Genomic DNA, 22,469 nt, shown 5'->3' on the forward strand with positions numbered 1-22,469 from the left:
ATGAGGTCAATATCCATCCAGGATACCCAGGCCAGGTCAATTAGAAAGGCCTGCTCGCTGAAGTGTTTTAGGGAGCGTTTGACAGTGATGAGGGGTGGTCGTTTGACCGTGGACCCATTACGGATGCAGGCAATGAGGCAGTGATCGCTGAGATCCTGGTTGAAGACAACGGAGGTGTATTTAGAGGGTAAATTAGTCAGGATGAGATCTATGAGGGTGCCCATGTTTACGGATTTAGGGTTGTACCTGGTAGGTTCCTTGATAATTTGTGTGCGATTGAGGGCATCTAGTTTGGATTGTAGGATGGCTAGGGTGTTAAGCATATCCCAGTTTAGGTCACCAAGCAGTACGAACTCTGAGGATAGATGGGGGGCAAGCAATTCACATATGGTGTCCAAGTCAACAAATGATAGCGCCTGGGGAGTAGGAGTGATACTGGGGGCTACAGGGCCTGGGTTAACCTCTACATCACCAGAGGAACAGCGGAGGAATAGTATAAGGATACGGCTAAAGGCTTTAAGAACTGGTCTTCTTGTGCGTTGGGTACAGAGAATAAAAGGGGCAGATTTCCGGGCGTTGTAGAATAGATTCAGGGCATTATGTACAGACAAGGATATGGAAGGATATGAGTACAGTGGAGGTAAGCCTAAGCGTTGTGTAACAATGAAAGAGAGCATCACTGGAGGTACCGATTGAGCCGGTCTCCGCATGTATGGGGGGTGGGACAAAGGACCTCTCTGAGGCTGGTTGAGCGGGACTGGGGGCTCTACAGTGAAATAGTACAATAACAACTAACCAAAACCGCAATAGGCTAGGCATATTGACATGGGAGAGAGGCATAACGCAATCACAGGTGTTATTCGAGAGTGCTAAGACAACAACTGGTAATGGAGATGAAAGTTTGGCCTGAGGCTAAACCGATAAACAGGATAGGGTACTGTGTAAAGGAACAGTCCAGCAGGCATCAGCTATGTAGCTGAGTGATCATAAGGTCCAGTGAACAACAATAGGTAAGTCTGGGAGCAGTTCGTAGGCTGCTACAGCACAGGCGAGCAGGAGGCACGGCTGTTGATTGCACGTGCTAGCGGGCCGTGGCTAGCAGATGGATCTTCGTGGTCGTCGCAACGGGAAGCCTGTTGAAACCACATCAGACGATTACGTCGGCAGACCAGTCGTGATGGATCGGCGGGGCTCCGTGTCGACACTAGGAGGTCCCGTCCGGTTGACAGAGAGGTAGATGGCCGAGAGATGGGCCTGGCTCGAGGCTAGCTCAAGGCTAACTGGTGCGTCGAGACAGCCAACAACAGCCATTCGGTTGCAGCTAGCTAGTTGCGATGATCCGGTGTTAAGGTCCAGTGATTCCAGCAGAAAATCCGATATGCTCTGGGTCGATAGCATGCTGTGCAGACTGGCCGATAATTGTCCAGGCTAGGGCTGGCTGGTAGGTAGTGCAAGCCACGGACAGTGGTGAAGACCGCTAACGGTGGCTAATAGCAAATAGCTAGTTAGCTGGCTAGTTTCAGCCGTAGGTTCTTGATAAAAATAAAGAAATAATAGAATTCGTTCCACATTGGGTGAGGCGGGTTTCAGGAAAGTGTATTTAGTTTAAGGATGGAAAGTGAGAGAGAAATATATACGAAAAAAGACAAAAAAACAGGCTATTTCCACGAGGACACAACAGGATACACGACCGCACTGCAACGCCATCTTGTGTGTGTGGTGTTACTGAGTTCACAAGAGTAGTCTTTCATTGTATGTTTGGGATTTACACGTTTTTACAGCTGATCTCATCCCACCACCCCATGGGGTGGTCATTCTCTAATCCCAGGTGGAAACAGTGCCTGTAAATCCCTGTGTTACAATGTCTTAGCATAGACTTGCAATGGTTAATTAAGTCAAACTACAAATATGGGACATTGACTGAAAAACCGTCTGTCAGCCACAAAGTCATTTTTTAAACTACTTATGTGACTGATTAGGAAAACACAAGTCATCAGAGAATTTAACATGGACATACTCAAGATAATACATCTTGGTGACTCATGAGGGCTGTGACTTTGCCAGGTCTTGTCAGGTTTTGATGGCTGAAAGCCATGCTCAGTTTCTAGAGAAAACACATACGATTCCCCAGCCTGCATGGGTATGAATCCCCTTTCATACCTGTCTCTTGGCTGTTCGCACTCCACTGTAAAATGTTGACTCATTGTGATGTCTTTCCCTGTCCAGTAGTTTGACCACATTGCGGCCTGCCTGGCTGAGTTCCCGGAGTTTCTGGAGCTTAAGGATCAGACTCTACCTCTGAGCTTTACCTTCTCCTTCGAGCAGAAAGACATCGACAAGGTTCGTCACAGTCAGCGAACACACACAAACACACGCACAGGCACACACACATGAATACACAAAGGATCCATTCATGCAGCCAGGACTGATATTAGTAGAAAATACCAAGCCCAGGTTACTTCCCAATATTGGACTAATTCAGAGTTATGACGTTGGAACACTTAATTGTCTTTGCAGTTGTTTGGACAGTCTATTTGACAACTTTGTCAGGAAAAAGTCAAGGGCTAATAGTAAGTGATGGTCAAATCTCAGTCATTGTCTGTGACCTCGACTTCCAGAGTATCCTGTTCCGTTGGACCAAAGGCTTTCTTTAACTGTTCAGGAGTGGAGGGAGTGGAGGGAGAGGATGTGGTCAGGTTACTGAGAAAAGCCATCCACAGGAGAGGGGTGAGTCTATAGGCCTCCTCGTACCATCCAACTACCACCACTTTCTAATAAACAGTTATTTTGATTGGATATGTATTTGGAATGTTATTACTACAGTAGTAGAGCCTATAAATAATGTTGTTATACCAGTAGGAATGTGCCTTATAAAAAGGCTGTTCACAGACAGGTAACAGTAAACGTTGCTTGAAGTGGTACCCTCAAACTCCCCTTCCACTCTCTCTCCCCTCTTAGTCCCCTTGGACTATGATGTTGGTTCAGTTGCCATGGTGAATGACACTGTGGGGACCATGATGAGCTGTGGATACAGGGACCAGAGCTGTGAGATTGGCATGATCATTGGTAGGTAGTACTTATCTATACTGCAGCCACACTACTGCAACCATAGCATTAGAGGAAAGAACAAAAATAAAGGCATAAGAAAAGATGCCCCATTTAGCCTAGCAAGTGAAGGAGAGGGTCTGTAGTAACCATATATAACAGTCATATTATCATGTTATTACAAATTGCTTGCCACAATATGTTAGGGATGTCAAGGATAACCATGGAGAGTCCTATCTTGAAACTCCATGTAGTTTAGTGCCATTTCTAGCACTTCCACACTGCAATGACTCCCTCTGCTGGAGATGATGGCAACAGGGTTTTGTATGTGTTTTTTTGTGTGTGTGCAATATGTTGCATTCATTTCTGTGTAAGATTCTCTGCCTCCCCAGGGACGGGGACGAACGCATGTTACATGGATGAGATAAAGAACGTGAAGAGAGTGGGCGGGGAGGACATACGCATGTGCAGGTAGCCTGGCAGGTAGGAGCTTTGGGTCAGTAACCGAAAGGTAAGTGACAAGGTAAAAATCTGTCGTTCTGCCCTTGAGCAAGGCAGGTAACCCCCAACAACAACTGCTCCCCGGGTGCCAATGACGTGGATGTCGATTAAGGTAGCCCCCCACACCTCTATGATTCAGAGGGTTAAATGTGGAAGACACATTTCAGTTGAATGCATTCAGTTGTACAACTGACAAGGTATCCCCTTTCCTTTTCCCTTTCCAACACAAAGTGGGGGGGTTTGTAGACGATGGGTCCATAAATGATATCCAGACTGAGTTTGACCTGGTGGTGGTGGATCGAGATTTACTCAACCCAGGCGTGCATGCGTATGTGTTTCCCCACCAAATGAATGAGCAGTCAAAAGTACGTAGCTAAAGTACATTAAAATACATGAAAGCTATGACTGTAACTTCTATGCTTGACTTTCATTTTCATTTGTCGAATACAGGCCAAACCTCATTCACCCTGGTCAATTTATCTGTGTACTTAACTCTGTTGTTTTGTGACTTTGTCCATGTCTGTCTGTGTCCAGGTTTGAGAAGATGATCAGTGGGATGTATCTGAGAGAGGTAGCCAGGCTGGTTGTGGTGAAGTTGGCTCAGGACAAGCAACTGTTTGGAGGAGAGCTCTGAGGCCTTGCTCACCCAGGACAGCTTTGAGATCAGATTCATCTCTGAGATAGAGGAGTAAGTGACTGACACACCATGCTCTTATGTGTCATATCTCTACTTACACAGATCCTAAATATAGCAGTTTTTTTATTATCAATGTGCTATATAATACAGAAGCTACCACTGGGTGAGATTGAGAGAAATGAGCACAACTGTCTTTACAACTATATATTATATAATTTACTATAAATGGAAGGGCTGGGAATTGCCAGGGACCTCACGATACGATATTATCATGATACTTAGATGCCGATACGATATGTATTGCGATTCGATACTGGGATTTAATTGCGATTTGACGTTCCAAACATATTGCTCACCATATGTCTGCTGCAAAGGGACAACAGAGAGCCATGAGAAAACAAGTTTTGATCAGTCATGGAAATATTGTAAGTGCTGAAAACAAATTGGCTCCCTTATTAAAAAGAAGCTGGAGAACAAGTTATGGAAAAATACTGGAGTTTTGGTGCAGGTACAGCCAACTAGCGCAAAAATTATATTGCGATATTGTCGATATAATATATCGTAGAAATTAAGATCCTGATATGTAACTCTATTTTCTTCCCCCATCACTAATAAATAGGTATATCTCAGTCATTTTAATCCTTTACAACCTAGATTTTTGAAATCGAATTACATCACTTGTATCAGCTTGCATTTGTACCAAAGTACACTGCTCAAAAAAATTAAGGGAACACTTAAACAACACAATGTAACTCCAAGTCAATCACACTTCTGTGAAAGACTCATGGGCAGCGCACAATTGGCCTAGCGTTGTCCAGGGTAGGGGAGGGAATGGCCGGCAGGGATGTAGCTCAGTTGATAGAGCATGGCGTTTGCAACGCCAGGGTTGTGGGTTCGATTCCCATGGGGAACCAGTATGAAAAAAAAATTAAAAATGTATTCACGAACTGTAAGTCGCTCTGGATAAGAGCGTCTGCTAAATGACTAAAATGTAAATGTAAATGTAAATCAAACTGTCCACTTAGGAAGCAACACTGATTGACAATAAATGTCACATGCTGTTGTGCAAATGGAATAGACAACAGGTGGAAATTATAGGCAATTAGCAAGACCCCCAATAAAGGACTGGTTTTGCAGGTGGTGACCACAGACCACTTCTCAGTTCCTATGCTTCCTGGCTGATGTTTTGGTCACTTTTGAATGCTGGCGGTGCTTTCACTCTAGTGGTAGCATGAGACGGAGTCTACAACCCACACAAGTGGCTCAGGTAGTGCAGCTCATCCAGGATGGCACATCAATGCGAGCTGTGGCAAGAAGGTTTGCTGTGTCTGTCAGCGTAGTGTCCAGAGCATGGAGGCGCTACCAGGAGACAGGCCAGTACATCAGGAGACGTGGAGGAGGCCGTAGGAGGGCAACAACCCAGCAGCAGGACTGCTACCTCCGCCTTTGTGCAAGGAGGAGCAGGAGGAGCACTGCCAGAGCCCTGCAAAATAACCTCCAGCAGGCCACAAATGTGCATGTGTCTGCTCAAAAGGCCAGAAACAGACTCCATGAGGGTGGTATGAGGGCCCGACGTCCACAGGTGGGGGTTGTGCTTACAGCCCAACACCGTGCAGGACGTTTGGCATTTGCCAGAGAACACCAAGATTGGCAAATTCGCCACTGGCGCCCTGTGCTCTTCACAGATGAAAGCAGGTTCACACTGAGCACATGTGACAGACGTGACAGAGTCTGGAGACGCAGTGGAGAACGTTCTGCTGCCTGCAACATCCTCCAGCATGACCGGTTTGGCGGTGGGTCAGTCATGGTGTGGGGTGGCATTTCTTTGGGGGGCCGCACAGCCCTCCATGTGCTCGCCAGAGGTAGCCTGACTGCCATTAGGTACCGAGATGAGATCCTCAGACCCCTTGTGAGACCATATGCTGGTGCGGTTGGCCCTGGGTTCCTCCTAATGCAAGACAATGCTAGACCTCATGTGGCTGTAGTGTGTCAGCAGTTCCTGCAAGAGGAAGGCATTGATTCTATGGACCGCCCGTTCCCCAGACCTGAATCCAATTGAGCACATCTGGGACATCATGTCTCGCTCCATCCACCAACGCCACGTTGCACCACAGACTGTCCAGGAGTTGGCGGATGCTTTAGTCCAGGTCTGGGAGGAGATCCCTCAGGAGACCATCCGCCACCTCATCAGGAGCATGCCCAGGCGTTGTAGGGAGGTCATACAGGCACATGGAGGCCACACACACTACTGAGCCTCATTTTGACTTGTTTTAAGGACATTACATCAAAGTTGGATCAGCCTGTAGTGTGGTTTTCCACTTTAATTTTGAGGGTGACTCCAAATCCAGACCTCCATGGGTTGATAAATTTGATTTCCATTTATAATTTTTGTGTGATTTTGTTGTCAGCACATTCAACTATGTAAAGAAAAAAGTATTTAATAAGATTATTTCATTCATTCAGATCTAGGATGTGTTATTTTAGTGTTCCCTTTATTTTTTTGAGCAGTGTATATTGATGCAGAGGGAAGATAGGACTGCAGAAGGCCCAGGAGATTCTGTCAGAGCTGGACCTGCCTGCCGGACCTGTTGACTGTCAAATTGTCGCACACCAGACGCACACTCTGTCCACACGCTCAGCCCAGTTGTGCACCGCTGCCTTGGCAAGTATTGCCAACCGTATTCGTGTCAACCAAAGACTGGACCATCTAAGCACCACAGTGGGGGTGGACGGCACAGTCTACAAGAAACACCCCAAGTATGTTCCCCTCAGATATACATTTTCTGAAATGGTCAACAGGGTTATTTCAGTTTAAGTGGAAAGATACAGATAAATCCCGCTTTTTATATTCTTGTCACTTGATTGAATGGAGAATATCCTCTTGTGCTGCCATAATAACTGTGGATTTCCTGCCTTTGTTTCGTCACAGTATTCACCCCTCTCTCAACCTTATCCCTGCCTTTCCATTCTCTTTGTCTAAATGCAGGAATTTCACATGATGGAATATTATTTCTTAGAATAGTTATTTTACAATTGTGTAGAGAGATTGTATCTCTCTTATTCACTCCTTTGCACTGTCAGGAGGACCTATGTCAGTATCAGGTGTGCAGGTAGCCATACTTTGATTTGACTATCCCCCTGTCTCTCTTCCCTCCGCTCTTCTTCCCTCCACTCTTCTCCCCTCCAGCTTCAGTAAGCAGCTCCAGGAGACCGTAAGAATCCTGGCCCCCAAGTGTGACATCACTTTCCTGGTCTCCGAGGACGGCAGCGGAAAAGGGCACTGCCATGGTAACAGCGGTGGCACAGAGGCTGGACATGTAGTCCCGACTGCTAGAGGACAGGAGAGAAGGATGAGGAAGATGAAAATTAATGTATGTGTTAGGCTAGAGGAGGCACACTGGAAAGACTACTTGAAATGCAGCACCATGAAAATGTCCCCCTCAAAAGCTTTTGTTATAGACAAAGCTTGTATGGTACATGCTAAACACCTCTCACTTTCTCCTAGGCTATAATATTTAAATGTTTTTTGTATTACATGGTTAACTTTCAGTGACGAAATTCTCTTATTTCAAAAACTTCTGTATGTGAAATTGTATTTTGTTATCTATAAGAAATGTAGACAAATTATTTTATACTAGAATGAAAACTTTGAATGGGTAATATCTCACTGTATTTCCAGTATATTTAGGGACCTGATATGTGATACTGTAACATTATTGCAGCCATATTTGAATGGCAGCTTGGTCATACAATTACTGTCTTGAAGTAAAAATCTATGAATTTCATGGTCAAGTCAAGTTCAACATAATGGAAAGAGACACATGCTCACTCCCACTGTTGGAGAAACGGTACAGAGGAACATCGGGTTATTAAATCAATGTTTTCAGCAAAATTATACAACTATAGAATATTCAGTCACGCTTAAACAGACAACACGTGTTCAGAAAGGTAGGTTGTTCAAAACTTGCGTTGCAAATGAAAGATGGCTAGCGTTTGATATTGATACAATGTTGCACTGTACGTTTCCCTTCACCCCCAGTAGGCTAGTAGTTATAATGTTGCACTTAAGCCATAACACCTATCACGTGCTTGTCTTTGATCACCATTTCCCACACTGTGGTATAGCGTAAAATACAAGTTACGATTACTTAAAATTATCACCACGCGTTTGTATCCATGCAGGTACCATGGTATACACCAGGATCTGGACCAATCAGCTCAACAATTGATATTAGGCAACAATGTAACTAAACTTCAACTTAATTGATGCAACGCCATCGTGAAAAATAAAATAAGGATATTTCTAAGCTTGTACAACAATGATTTCAGAATGGAAACATTTCCTGACATTCAAAATAGCCACTTTCATATTAACAATAAGTTATAGGCTACTCGCAAACAGTTTTGGCCACACCTAGATCCTGTCCTATTTTCAAAAAAAAAAGAGGACCCGTTTCTTGTGCATTTGTTTGTGTGCGGGTGAGGACCCGGCTGTGTAACTTGATAGGGGGCTCTGAGAGGGAATAAGGGAATGTGTTGCTGCAATGGAGCAGAATGTAATACAGGTAAAGCCGACACTCGCTTTATATTATTTATAAATAAATCGTGATATTTGTATGCGCACGCATGCCACTTTTACCTGTTGATATCGGGAATAAACCGACTGTATGTCGGTCTTATTTTGATATTTGGTTTGCCGGTTTTCAAGTCTGTAATTTTGTTTAGAATGTAGAATTGATTGTTCTCCTATCAAGTCTTTTGCAATTGCAACTTTTGCTGAATGAGTCACAACTTTCCAGTGGAGAAAATGGCTCGCTATGATATTTGAAAGCCCCAAATTTCGCTGACATGGTTAAACGATTTTATTTTCCAGCGTTTGCAATTTAATTCAACTTCAATATTTCTATATTGTCTTCCTGTTAATGATTAATTTCTTTGTGTCGTGTCGACTACCTACGTTTTCTACCCCCACCCCCACATTTCCACATTAAAGAAATTGTTATCTGACGATTCGACAATATTAAGATTGTTTTCCAACTAAATCAATTGTGTAACTTAACGATGTTTTGAGTAATTCGAAAACATATCTTACATTTGCAGTGACGTGATATTAAAGATTACAATATCATCGATGGAACAAGGTGGAGCAATTTATTTATCGAACAAATAGCCAACATATGGATAGAACAAAAAAACCGACGTTATGTCATGTGTACATTTTGTAAAGCTCAAAATGGAATGAGGATTTTCGTGAGGAAATCGCTGTACTTTCAATTTGAAATTGAGGATTATCTTGATTGTATCATACCAGGCCCACAAAAAACGCACAGGGTGATTTTGTTTCGGTCGAATTGAAAGACTTCAATAACAATAAGCCTACATTCGTTTTTATATTTAATATCAGAAATATTAAAGTTATATATCATATTAATAATGGTATTTAAGTTGTAAGCCTATAAGCATGCGTAGTCTTCTCAACATTAATATGATATACATGTCCCTTGGATCCTCCTCTGTTCTTAAGATATCGAAGAATACTTTTGTAATGTTGTAATATTGTGTAAACAGTATTTTGTATATTATTATATAATATCCAAGGTCACAATGTTATTTTGCAGATAGAACACCTTTTCCTATTAGTTCCTCTCTTTCTGGAACCGCAGTGCCTATCTAAAGCCATCACGAGCATTGACGTAATCCTATCTGTAGGTTAGTGTTTCTATTTAAAAATCCACTCAAACAATTGAAAACGCAGTCTTTTTTATATTTTGTGGCTTTACTGTAGAATCAATCTTGCTTAATTTTCACCACTAGTTGGCCATGTGATCGTGTTATGTTCCTGCTACACTAGGTAGGGGACGGGGTTGCCCACAAGAGGGGGTGGGGTGAGGACGAGGGGTGCGAATTTGAGACATTTCCGCATTTAGTCAGCTGGGCTAGGCCCTATAATAGGCCTACAGGGGTGTTCATTTTAGAAGATCCTGAACATATATAATGGATCGACCTATTATATTTTTTAGATTAGGTCTTCAGAGTTTTTTTAATCTTTATATAAATTAAAATATTATTACAATACATTTCTTCATAGTTTTGGATGACTCACCCAAAAATGTTTTATTGCATAGATAAATTGTATCCTTTTGATTTTATACCCCATAAAAAAGCTATAGAATATGCATGGAGGTCCATATCTATGAGTTGCCTACTAAGTAGATTAATACTTTGGAATGTGTTTTGGTGCATGGTAATGGTAGACTGGCATAATGCTAGAGTGACGAGCAGAGGGGCTTGTAATTTAGTGAAAATTGATGTCCTTTGTGGCCACTTGCAGTGAAGTCACTCACACATAGAGCCATAGATTGTGTAAACTATACTGAACAAAAATATAAACGCAACATGTAAAGTGTTGTTCCCATGAGCTGAAATAAAAGATCCCAGAAATGTTCCATATGCCCAAAAAGCTTCTTTCTCTCAAATTCTGTGCACAAATTTGTTTACATCCCTGTTAGTGAGCAAGATAATCTATCCACCTGACAGATGTGGCATATCAAGAAGCTGACTAAACAGCAGGATCATTACACAGGTGCACTTTGTGCTGGGGACAATAAAAGGCCACTCTAAAATTGACAGTTTTGTCACAACACAATGCCACAGATGTCTCAAGTTTTGAGGGAGCGTGCAATTGGTATGCTGACTGCAGGAATGTCCACCAGAGCTGTTGCCAGAGAATTGAATGTTCATTTCTCTACCATAAGGCACCTCCAATGTCGTTTTAGAGAATTTGGCAGTACGTCCAACCAGCCTCACAACCGCAGACCAAGTCTAAACACACCAGCCCAGCACCTCCACATCCGGCTTTTAAACCTGCAGGATCGTCCGAGACCAGCCACCCTGACAGCTGCAGAAACTGAGCAGTATTTCTGTCAGTAATAAAGCCCTTTCGTGGGGGGAAATCTCATTCTGATTGGCTGGGCCTGGCTCCCAAGTGGGTGGGCCTATGCCCACCCATGGCTACGTCCCTGCCCAGAAATCCATAGATTAGGGCCTAGTACATTTATTTCAATTGACTGATTTCCTCATATGAACTGTAACTCAGTGAAATTGTTGCATGTAGCGTTTATATTTTTGTTCAGTGCATTCGGAAAGTATTCAGACCCCTTGACTTTTTCCACATTTTGTTACGTTACAGCCTTATTCTAAAATGGATTAAAAATATACAAATCCTCATCAATCTACACACACAATACCCCATAATAACAAAGCAAAAACAGGTTTTTAGTCATTTTTAACACATTTATAAAAAATTAAAAACGGAAATATCACATTTACATAAGTATTCAGACCCTTTACTCAGTACTTTGTTGAAGCACCTTTGGCAGCGATTACAGCCTCGAGTCTTCTTGGGTATGACGCTACAAGCTTGGCACACCTGTATTTGGGGAGTTTCTCCCATTCTTCTTTGCAGAACCTCTCACGCTCTGTCAGGTTGGACAGGGAGTGTCGCTGCTCAGCTATTTTCAGATCTCTCCAGAGATGTTCGATCAGGTTCAAGTCCGGGCTCTGGCTGGACCACTCAAGGACATTCAGAGACTTGTCCCAAAGCCACTCCTGCGTTGTCTTGGCTGTGTGCTTAGGGTCGTTGTCCTGTTGGAAGGTGAACCTTCGCCCAGTCTGCGGTCCTGAGCGCTCTGAAGCAGGTTTTCATCAAGGATCTGTGCTTTCTCCGTTCATCTTTCCCTCGATCCTGACTAGTCTCCCAGTCCCAGCCACTGAAAAATATCCCCACAGCATGATGCTGCCACCACCATGCTTCACAGTAGGGATGGTGCCAGATTTCCTCCAGACATGATGCTTGGCATTCAGGCCAAAGAGTTCAATCTTGATTTTATCAGACCAGAGAATCTTGTTTCTCATTGTCTGAGAGTCCTTTAGGTGCCCTTTGACAAACTCCAAGCAGGCTGTAATGTGCCTTTTACTGAGGAGTGGCTTCCATCTGGTCACTCTACCATAAAGGCCTGATTGGTGGAGTGCTGCATAGATGGTTGTCCTTTTGGAAGGTTCTCCCATCTCCATAGAGGAACTCTGGAGCTCTATCAGAGTGACTATCAGGTTCTTGGTCACCTCCCTGACCAAGGCCCTTCTCCCCCAATTGCTCAGTTTAGGCTGGCGGCCAGCTCTAGGAAGAGTCTTGGTGGTTCCAAACTTCTTCCATTTAAGAATGATGGAGGCCACTGTGTTCTTGGGGACCTTCAATACTGCAGACATTTTTTGGTACCCTTCCTCAAATCTGTGCCTCGACACAATCCTGTCTCAGAGCTCTACGGACAATTCCTTCGACCTAATGGCTTGGTTTTTGCTCTGACATCCACTGTCAACTGTGGGACCTTATATAGACAGGTGTGTGCCTTTTCTAAATCATGTCCAATCAATTGAATTTACTACAGGTGGGCTCCAATCAAGTTGTAGAAACATCTCAAGGATGATCAATGGAAACAGGATGCACCTGAGCTCAATTTCGAGTCTCGTAGCAAAGGATCTGAATACTTATGTAAATAAGGTATTTTTTATTTGTTTTATTTTTTACATTAGCAAAAATTTCTAAAAACCTGTTTTTGCTTTGTCATTATGGGGTATTGTGTGTAGATTAATGAGGATTTCTTTTTATTTAATCAATTTTAGAATAAGGCTGTAAAGTAACAAAATGTGGGAAGGGGTCTGAATACTTTCTGAATGCACTGTATGCATGAACTAATGTTGATAAAATGGGGAGTCATGCAGGCCTTTGCCAGGAACATTGGGTAGAATCTGGAAGTGTATGTTCATGGCTCAAATTGATAATTTGTGTCATGTGAAGGGGTGTCTGTGTGTAAGGAGTTGTTTGATAGTCAGATTGTACACATCGAAGGGATAAATAACATCTATGTTAAATTCAAACTTTAAGTTTGATGTTTGAATTTTTAAATTATGCTTTCCTTGTCTGTTAGACATTTGTGAGGGGCACGAGTTAGTTGTACTATTAGTTGAACTAATAAAATTATGTATTTTCTGTTTAAATTAAGTTGATTTATATAGCAGATGTGAGTTGGGCTGTCCAAGACATATTCACAGGATTATTGCTCCCAGTATAATTGCGGAAAATAAATGGTGACCGTACACATGGTTTTGCTGTTTGTTAAACTGAATTGTATTCATTTCATAGTACAATTTAGGAATTTAAATGGACATCAAAATGAAAATCTAATTGGGAACAAGGCTCCATTTACACATTTTATACTGAACAAAAATATGAACGCAACATGCAACAATTTCAAAGATTTTACTGAGTTACAGTTCAAATAAGGAAATCAGTCAATTGAAATAAATTCATTAGGCCCTAATCTGGATTTCACTTTACTGGGAATAAAGAAATGCATCTGTTGGTCACAGATACCTTTTAAAAATAAAAGTAGGGGCATGGTTTAGAAAACCAGTTAGTATCTGGTGTGACCACCATTCCTTCCCATAGAGTTGATCAGGCTGTTGATTGTGGCCTGTGGAATGTTGTCCCAATCCTCTTCAATGGCTGTGCGAAGTTGCTGAATATTGGCGGGAACTGGAACCCGCTGTCGTACACGTCGATCCAGAGCATCCTAAATATGCTCAATGGGTGACATGTCTGAGTATGCAGGTCATGGAAGAACTGGGACATTTTCAGCTTCCAGGAATGTCCTTGCGACATGGGGCCGTGCATTATCATGCTGAAACATGAGGTGATGGCGGTGGATGAATGGCACGCAATGGGCCTCAGGATCTCGTTACGGTATCTCTGCATTCAAATTGCCATCGATAAAATGCAATGGTGTTCATTGTCCGTAGCTTATGCCTGCCCATACCATAACCCCACCGCCCCCATGGGGCACTCTGTACACAACATGGTCATCAGCGGTTGTGAGGCCGGTTGGACATACTGCCAAATTCTCTAAAACGGCGTTGGAAGCGGCTTATGATGGAGAAATTAACATTAAATTATCTGGGAACAACTCTGGTGGACATTCCTGCAGTCAGCATGCCAATTGCACCCTCCCTCAACTTGAGACATCTGTGACATTGTGTTGTGTGACAAAACTGCACATTTTAGAGTGGCCTTTTATTGTCCCCAGCACAAGGTGCACCTGTGTAATGATCATGCTGTTTAATCAGCTTCTTGATATGCCACCCCTGTCCGGTGGATGGATTATCTTGGCAAAGCAGAAATGCTCACTAACGGGGATGTAAAAAATGTGTGCACAAAATTTGAGAGAAATAAGCTTTTTGTGCGATTGAAACATTTCAGGGATCTTTTATTTCAGCTCATGAAACATTTTCAGCTCATGAAACTTTACATGTTGTGCTTATATTTTTGTTCATTGTACATTATGGTCCGAGGTCGATTCAAATCACATGCATAGTCAAATTGAACAGACGGGAATGATTAAATGGCTCTGATCGCTCTTTCTCTTTTGTGAAAATTGCTCTCGCTCTCAGTGGTTAGGTGCTCCCTCCTGTCTGCGTGGATCCTTTGCCTTCTATAAGTCAGTGAGCTGTGGGGCCTTGGCCGGGGTCCCTGCACTGGTCTGGAAATTGGGGGAGTTCTACTATGTCCGCTGTGGCCCCCAGGAACCTGTGTGCGTAGCTGAGGTACGACCCATAGCTCCATTAGTTAGCGCATGATACTTGCCATACCAGGGGTGTATTCAGGGTGGTGAAATGTGCAAAACGTTGCAGATGGATACATAATATTTGTTCTTCACTAAGGATTTCTACCTGATTTTGAACATTCTGTAACATTGCAACCTCCTAAACAAGGCCCAGAGTTTTGAGTTTCATTCCTTCTTGTGTCACATGTACTGATTACGTATTTATTGTAAGTCGCTCTGGATAAAAGCATCTGCTAAATAACTATGGATTTCTTATTTCAGGTGACTTTACTGTGGGAGGACCAGGCCCAGCACCATCTGCTGGCCAGCTCCACACTCTACTTCCTCCCTGAGGATACTCCCAAGGGCAGGACCAGAGAGCATGGAGAGGTGAGGGGGGTGGCCACTGAGCTCTATAATATAGACATAATTTGGGGGCAACCAAGGGGTGTGGGTCTGGTGTTTCCTCGCAAGGTTTCTTTTTTTGGTTCTGATAGATTCATTGAAAATATTGATTTTTGTAGGAAGAATCAATGTATATTGTTTTTCATCACTTAGGAGTTTTCAATCATTTTCATAACTGCTATACAATTCTGAAAACTATATGCATTTTCTATCTACATTACTGTAAACACTGAATGTGGGTGTCATTTTCTCTGTTCAACGTAGAAGTACTTAGAATCACACAAAATTACAGTCCATATCTGTCATTGCTAGACTAATATGTCATACACAGCAGAACTCATGAAAGGACATGCTGTACTGTGCAAGATCATTTCTTGCTTAGTACAAATTTGGCTTGGGTTGATGTAATAATGGATTGTGTGTGCCTGGCATTTAGTCTACTTTAACCACAAGTGTTTAACAATCTCAATTTCCAAATGGTTGACTGATAACTTTAAGCAGGAATCCTTAGATTGATGTCACTTCTCCCCTTATTCAAGTAAAAAATGTGTTATTAACTTGCACAATTCATGTGTAATTAAATGCATTTTCACGCAAGTCGGTTTTTAAAACCGTACGTTTTAATAGTGCACATGCACAAGTATGGCAAAGACTAGTTACATGAGATAGTTACATGAGATGTATTTATTTTCCCGGGGGTTGTTGCTGTATTGTAAATCATGAGTTGTTATGAATCCCAGATTTTCCTAAGTTGTCTCCTATTTCACTACAGTCCTGTGTTAATAACAAATGGGTCTGGGAGGAGTAGGAGGTCTCTGATGGCTCCTCATTTGCCACATGCTATTGGCACTCTGTCTTATATCATGTGAAGTATTTTCTTGATTCATCAAATGTTTGTTGGTGGCCCTTTCTTTTAGGGTATGCACCAATTTAGGGAGTGTGGCTTTTAAATGGTGATTGAAGGGTGTGTGTGTGTGTTCCTCAGGATGAGGTGTTGGCCGTCTCGAAGAAGATAGTGGTGCGGGTGGAGGATCTGGTGAGGTGGACCTGTTCTGAACCTACAGGGTGGAAAGGAGGAAGCCAGAAGTCCAGTGCGACCAACAGTCATCACAAACCTACCCCCATCATTACCAATGGACCCCCAGCATCACTCAAAGAGAAGGCTGAGAGTGAGCGTCTGGGGGTCAAGGTGCTCAGCTACCCCCAGTATTGCCGCTTCCGCTCCCTGCAGAGACGCATTCAGGACGGGGTGGTGTTGGGGCTGCAGGATCCCCATCTGCTTGCCCTGGGGGGGATCAGGGTGGCCCAACACAACACCCGGGTCCTCTACTGCAGGGACACTTTCAACCACCCCACCCTAGATAGCAACACCAGTGTCTGGACACAGCTGGGTGAGTGGCTGGCTGGGGGAACTTGATCTCTCTATGTTGATGTACTGTAAATGTGGCCATTGGCCAAAGTGATTTGATTTTATAAGCCTAATTGGGCAATGGAATCTAAAATTTGATGACAAGACATTTTTATGAATTCATGCAACCTCAAACTATTATCTTATTGACCGACACATTTACTGTATGTTGTGGACATAATGTGCTGAAGTTATGGTATATACAAAAATACAATGTCTTGTGTATTTTTGAGAGGCACATGCTTCTCTTGTTATTTGGAATTAGGATTAAATGTATCTCTCTCGTTCCCAGGATGCACCTCTCTCAGCTTGAAGGGGCGACCCCTCAAGAGAAGAGGCAGGCCAGAAGACCAGAAAGCTGTGGAGCCACCAGCCCTCAACCAATCAGAGTCCTGGATAGAAAGAATGAAGGTACATGTTGTTTTGTTCTATAAAGTTTTGATATGGCTACATACCAACTTCTTCCAGTTACTGTCAGATGTCTTATTATTAACCTCATATTCATTTAGAAATTACTTTATATCCTAGTAATTACCTTTAGGTTTCTTTGTTATGAAGTGCATCACAACACACTATTTGTGCAATTACTATTCTTAGAAATGAAAATTCCACATAATTTCCTAATGGACACCAACTGAAATGGGACTGTAACAGAAAATAAATGGGACTGTACAGCATTACCACATGTAGTATGGTTCTAACATTATGTATTCTGTAGGAGAATGTGATGGGCAGTGTGGAGATGCAATGTGAGGGGGGCTGGCTCCTCCACCCTGAGGAGCAGATGTTCCTGGATCAACTCTACTGCTACATGGAGCACTGCGGCTCACCCATCAGCAAGGTGCCCAACCTTGGCTTCAAGAAGAGTGAGTCACTCACTGATGACTTCATCAACAACCATTAATACTCATACCAAAGGCTTTGAATACAAAGGGTCCTTTGTTGTACTTTCAGTTTGATGCGTTCTCCCTACAGAACTAAAGAAAATGTTCCCACCATTTGGTTATGTTTTTGAACAAGCTGTATATCTGTCAGTGTTGTAAACCAGACAGTCAAGGTCACAGCTCTTAGGACCTATGGGATGCTTTAACACTCTTATATGTGTGTGTCCACAGTTGACCTGTTTGTCATGTACTCTGTAGTCAAACGGCTGGGGGGCCATGAGAGGGTGAGTAGTCATTCTTTATTACATTTACATTTTAGTCATTTAGCAGACGCTCTTATCCAGAGCGACTTACAAGCAATTAGGGTTAAGTGCCTTGCATCAGATTCTTCACCTAGTCGGCTCGGGGATTAGAACCAGCGACCTTTCGGTTACTGGCACAACGCTCTTAACCACTAAGCTACCTGCCGCATCATCCACATATCTTATACAATAGTGGATAGATCGCAAAATCTGAGCCAATTACTTAGAACTGTTTATGAAAAGTTAATTGTCAAAAAAATTATTTAAAACCCTTTACAATCTCTCCTGTAGGTGACGTCCCAGCGTCTGTGGAAGAAAGTGTATAATGAACTAGGAGGATGCCCGGGCAGCACCAGCGCTGCCACCTGCACAAGGAGGCACTATGAAAGGTAAGGCAGGAACACTGCTGGTGCCCCACCTAAAAAAAGGCAACCATGTTCATAACTAAAGTGCACAACTATTACCCAGGCTTCAGCCTATTAATCAAAAAGTAATAAAAAGATTGTAGTTCTCTAGAATGATGTCGTTAATGTACTTGATGGAAATCCCCGGCAGTTTAGGCTTCTTGTCCTTGGTGTTTCCTTACAAAACTTGTTTTTCTTTCTGGAACTTTTGGCTTTGTGTGTTTCCCTCAGGCTGATTCTTCCTTTCGTGGAGCACATAAACGGAGGTGGTGCAGAACTCAAACTCCCAGCAGCCTCAGGGCCTACCCGGGTTAGGGGGATGAGTGGGAGGAGACCACTGGTGAAGAGGAGAGGAGCAGAGGCCAACCAGGAGAAGACTGTAACCCCTACCCCTCCTCCAGTGAGTGTCTGTCTGCACATACAGTTCATAATTTTTGACTTGCTCAGTACATGTCAGTCATTTGATATTTAATATGCAGTCATCGCTCATTATGTCTTGATCTGAATCTGATGTAAATTAATGTATGAGTGTATTCTATGACGTTATAGAGACTGAAATGAGATAATTCCTCATGTATGGCATCTCTCTCTCACTAGACTATTTCTCAAGACGGTGTGGTGGTAGTGAAGAGAGGCCGTGGTAGACCTCCAGGCAAAAAGAACCAGGTCAAACTCCTAGCCTCCAAGGCCAGTCCAGTAGTCCTGTCTCCCCCAGCTAAACCCAGCCTGGACCTGGGAGCCCAGCCCCCCCTCCAGGCCCCCTCTCTCGAGTCCCTGTCTGTGTTCCAGGGGCTAAACCTGGCCAACCTGCCACTAACCCCAGACCTGTCCCCCATGTCTGCCCCCTTCCTCCCCCTCCTGCCCAAAACTGAGAGGGAGGTCAAGATGGAGAACGGGGATACTCCAGAACCATCACCCACTCTGTCTCCTGCCACTTTCTTGCCTGCTCTCCCCAGGCTCCACACAGGGGGGTCCTTCGGAGGGTTCAGCCCCACTAAAGGCCTCTGTACCCTGGATCTCTTTAGGAGTCGACTGGGCCTCACTAGCCTGGACACCCCTGGTCTAACCCCCCAGGACCATGCCTCCCACCAGCCCTCCAGCCTTTACCTCCAGGCCAAGGCAGGGAGCCCAAATGCCACCCTTCCCAATGGGAACCAGCCCTATCCCCACCCCCAGTCTCACCACCAGTTCCACCACCAGTGCTGGGGGTGCGGGCTGGATGAGGAAGCCCAGAGGAGGGGCAGCAGCACCAGGGAGGGCCATACCAGCAGACCTACCCTGCCCCCTCTCCGGGTCCTCCCCCTGGATCTGGACTGCAGCCTGCAGGTGCGCCAGCTGATGCGTACGCGGCTGGGCTCGGCCCAGCTCCACTCTTTCACCAAGCGGCTGTCGGAGGTCTTAGCCCAGGACCTGAGTAGCAAGCCACATCTGCCCGTCACCCCTCCCCCAGAGCAGGCCCTGCCCCTCAACCTCAGCAAGCGCTCCACCACCAAAATATCTGCCTTTGATGAAACTGACTCCAGGATATCTTCAGGGGATCAGGATAATGGTGACTCCACACTCCCCTTAGCTAAAAGGCGTAGAGTGGAGTCGTGTGATGAGGCTGAGGACCTGAGCTCACCCAGCAGGGCCAGGGCTTTCCTCCTGTAGCTGCCCCAGCACACCACAACTACACCTACCCAGCTTTTCCTCACCAAGTCTGGGGAGGGCCGGGGAGACACCCCCCTGGAGAACCAGGGCAGGACATTTGACTCTGAGCCAGCAATCCAGGTGAAGGTGGAAGAGGACCTGAGGGAGAGCAGCTTGGTGGAGCTTGAGGAAGACTGCTCTGTAAGGACAGAGCAGGTGAAAGTGGAGGAGGGAGAAACTGTAAAGATGGAGGAGGATGGGGAAGAAGAGAAGATGGAGGTTGAAACTGTTAAAATTGAGGATGGTGTACAAGCGCAATCAGGGAAAGATGAAGGAGAAGAGGTGGAGGGGAGGAAACTGGAGTGGATAGAAAAATAGTATAATACCATAAAGATGGGCGATGGCATATCAGAGAGGGTGAAGGGGACTAAGGACTCCTCAGCCCACTCTGCCAGTGGCTCTGGGGGCCAGCAGGTGCCAATGGACCATGAGGAGATGGAATGTGATGTTGAGGCATCTATCAAAGGGCTGCCCAGTCCTATCCTGCCCCCAACACTGGCCCAGGCACAGCCAAGCTGCCTGAACACCTACACACAACCCCAACTGCACATAAGACTTATGACCAACGCTGACAATCACTCCACCACTCTACCTTATGGGAGGATACTCTCAAACATACAATCAAAGACTAATCCTATAAACTCCATAACAACTCACACAACCACACTTTGAAAACACTGCCATTGCCTTTAGATGACACCATTATATTGTTCTGTATAAAACTATGCATCATACAACTTTCGTGCTTCTAACTTTATTACACAAAAATTAAGAGTGCAGAAGTTTTTACAACAATCCACTCATTTCCTGAAAAGGATTGGATAAAAGATAAAATATTTTGCGCTCTAATTTCTAGTCATTCACACAGTCACACAGAACAATAGCTAGGGGTGTATTCATTACCAAATGCAAACAAACGGGACGAAATGGGAAGGGACCTATATGAATTTGTCCAATAGAAACTCTAGTTTTCATTGCAAACTACTTTTCCGTTGCGAAACGTTTTGCTAAAATGTGCACTAATGAATACACCCCAGGAAACAGTGTTTGAGTCCTATATGTACTTCCTGTTTGCCAGTCTCCAACACTGACAGGATTTTCACACCTAAGGTACTTGGTCCCTTTTCTTTCTTTTATGAGGCAGTCATTTACAATATTTATGAATATTTCCTCTGATGCCAATGTTTTGATATTTTAATGTATGTGTCTAGTTTAGAGAAACAATGCTGACACCACTTGAGGTTTTTAGTCCTTGGTGCCTTGATCAGAGTTTGACTCCAGTAATTCTGTCAGACGGTTGGTATATTGTATCTTGTGTATGGACCTGGGGTGTACTCAGATCTGATTTACAGTAGCAGGGGAATTCTATTGACTACAAGAACCAAAGGCCTTTCATAACTCATTCAATGGAGAGAGTACAAGTTTTCAGTTGTGCTATATATATATATATGATTTTTCTGAATATATATATATAATATTTCTCAAACCAATATTTTTTCCCTTTTTGATATTCTTATGATATACAGTGAGGGGAAAAAAGTATTTGATCCCCTGCTGATTTTGTACGTTTGCCCACTGACAAAGAAATTATCAGTCTATAATTTTAATGGTAGGTTTATTTGAACAGTGAGAGACAGAATAACAACAAAATAATCCAGAAAAACGCATGTCAAAAATGTTATAAATTGATTTGCATTTTAATGAGGGAAATAAGTATTTGAACCCCTCTCAATCAGAAAGATTTCTGGCTCCCAGGTGTCTTTTATACAGGTAACGAGCTGAGATTAGGAGCACACTCTTAAAGGGAGTGCTCCTAATCTCAGTTTGTTACCTGTCTAAAAGACACCTGTCCACAGAAGCAATCAATCAATCAGATTCCAAACTCTCCACCATGGCCAAGACCAAAGAGCTCTCCAAGGATGTCAGGGACAAGATTGTAGACCTACACAAGGCAGGAATGGGCTACAAGACCATCGCCAAGCAGCTTGGTGAAAAGGTGACAACAGTTGGTGCGATTATTCGCAAATGGAAGAAACACAAAATAACTGTCCCCTCGGCCTGGGGCTCCATGCAAGATCTCACCTCGTGGAGTTGCAATGATCATGTGAACGGTGAGGAATCAGCCCAGAACTACACAGGAGGATCTTGTTAATGATCTCAAGGCAGCTGGGACCATAGTCACTAAGAAAACAATTGGTAACACACTACACCGTGAAGGACTGAAATCCTGCAGCGACCGCAAGGTCCCCCTGCTCAAGAAAGCACATATACAGGGCCGTCTGTAGTTTGCCAATAAACATCTGAATGATTCAGAGGAGAACTGGGTGAAAATGTTGTGGTCAGATGAGACCAAAATGGAGCTCTTTGGCATCAACTAAACTCGCCGTGTTTGGAGGAGGAGGAATGCTGCCTATGACCCCAAGAACACCATCCCCACCGTCAAACATGGAGGTGGAAACATTATGCTTTGGGTGTGTTTTTCTGCCAAGGGGACAGGACAACTTCACCGCATCAAAGGGACGATGGACGGGGCCATGTA

General features: G+C 43.8%; 1 protein-coding gene and 1 pseudogene across 2 annotated transcripts; both read left to right on the forward strand.

Moving 5' to 3' along the window:
* The first annotated feature begins 3,897 nt into the window (after window positions 1–3,897).
* Window positions 3,898–7,585, forward strand: LOC121578880 (annotated as a pseudogene).
* Window positions 7,586–7,708: 123 nt separating this feature from the next.
* On the forward strand, window positions 7,709–21,503 carry LOC121579406 (AT-rich interactive domain-containing protein 5B-like). Of its 2 annotated transcripts, XM_041893981.2 has the most exons (10): window positions 7,709–8,748; window positions 14,687–14,839; window positions 15,121–15,228; window positions 16,229–16,634; window positions 16,944–17,062; window positions 17,370–17,517; window positions 17,767–17,819; window positions 18,129–18,226; window positions 18,473–18,641; window positions 18,839–21,503. In XM_041893981.2, the coding sequence occupies exons 1-10, from the start codon at window positions 8,728–8,730 to the stop codon at window positions 19,889–19,891; spliced, it is 2,328 nt and encodes a 775-aa protein (XP_041749915.1). In that variant the 5' UTR covers window positions 7,709–8,727; the 3' UTR covers window positions 19,892–21,503. The 2 variants fall into 2 exon arrangements, with proteins under 2 accessions (XP_041749915.1, XP_041749916.1); XM_041893982.2 differs by lacking the exon at window positions 14,687–14,839.
* Window positions 21,504–22,469: the final 966 nt, after the last annotated feature.

The sequence above is a fragment of the Coregonus clupeaformis genome, chromosome 13 (assembly GCF_020615455.1).
Source record: "Coregonus clupeaformis isolate EN_2021a chromosome 13, ASM2061545v1, whole genome shotgun sequence".
Lineage (NCBI taxonomy): Eukaryota > Metazoa > Chordata > Actinopteri > Salmoniformes > Salmonidae > Coregonus > Coregonus clupeaformis.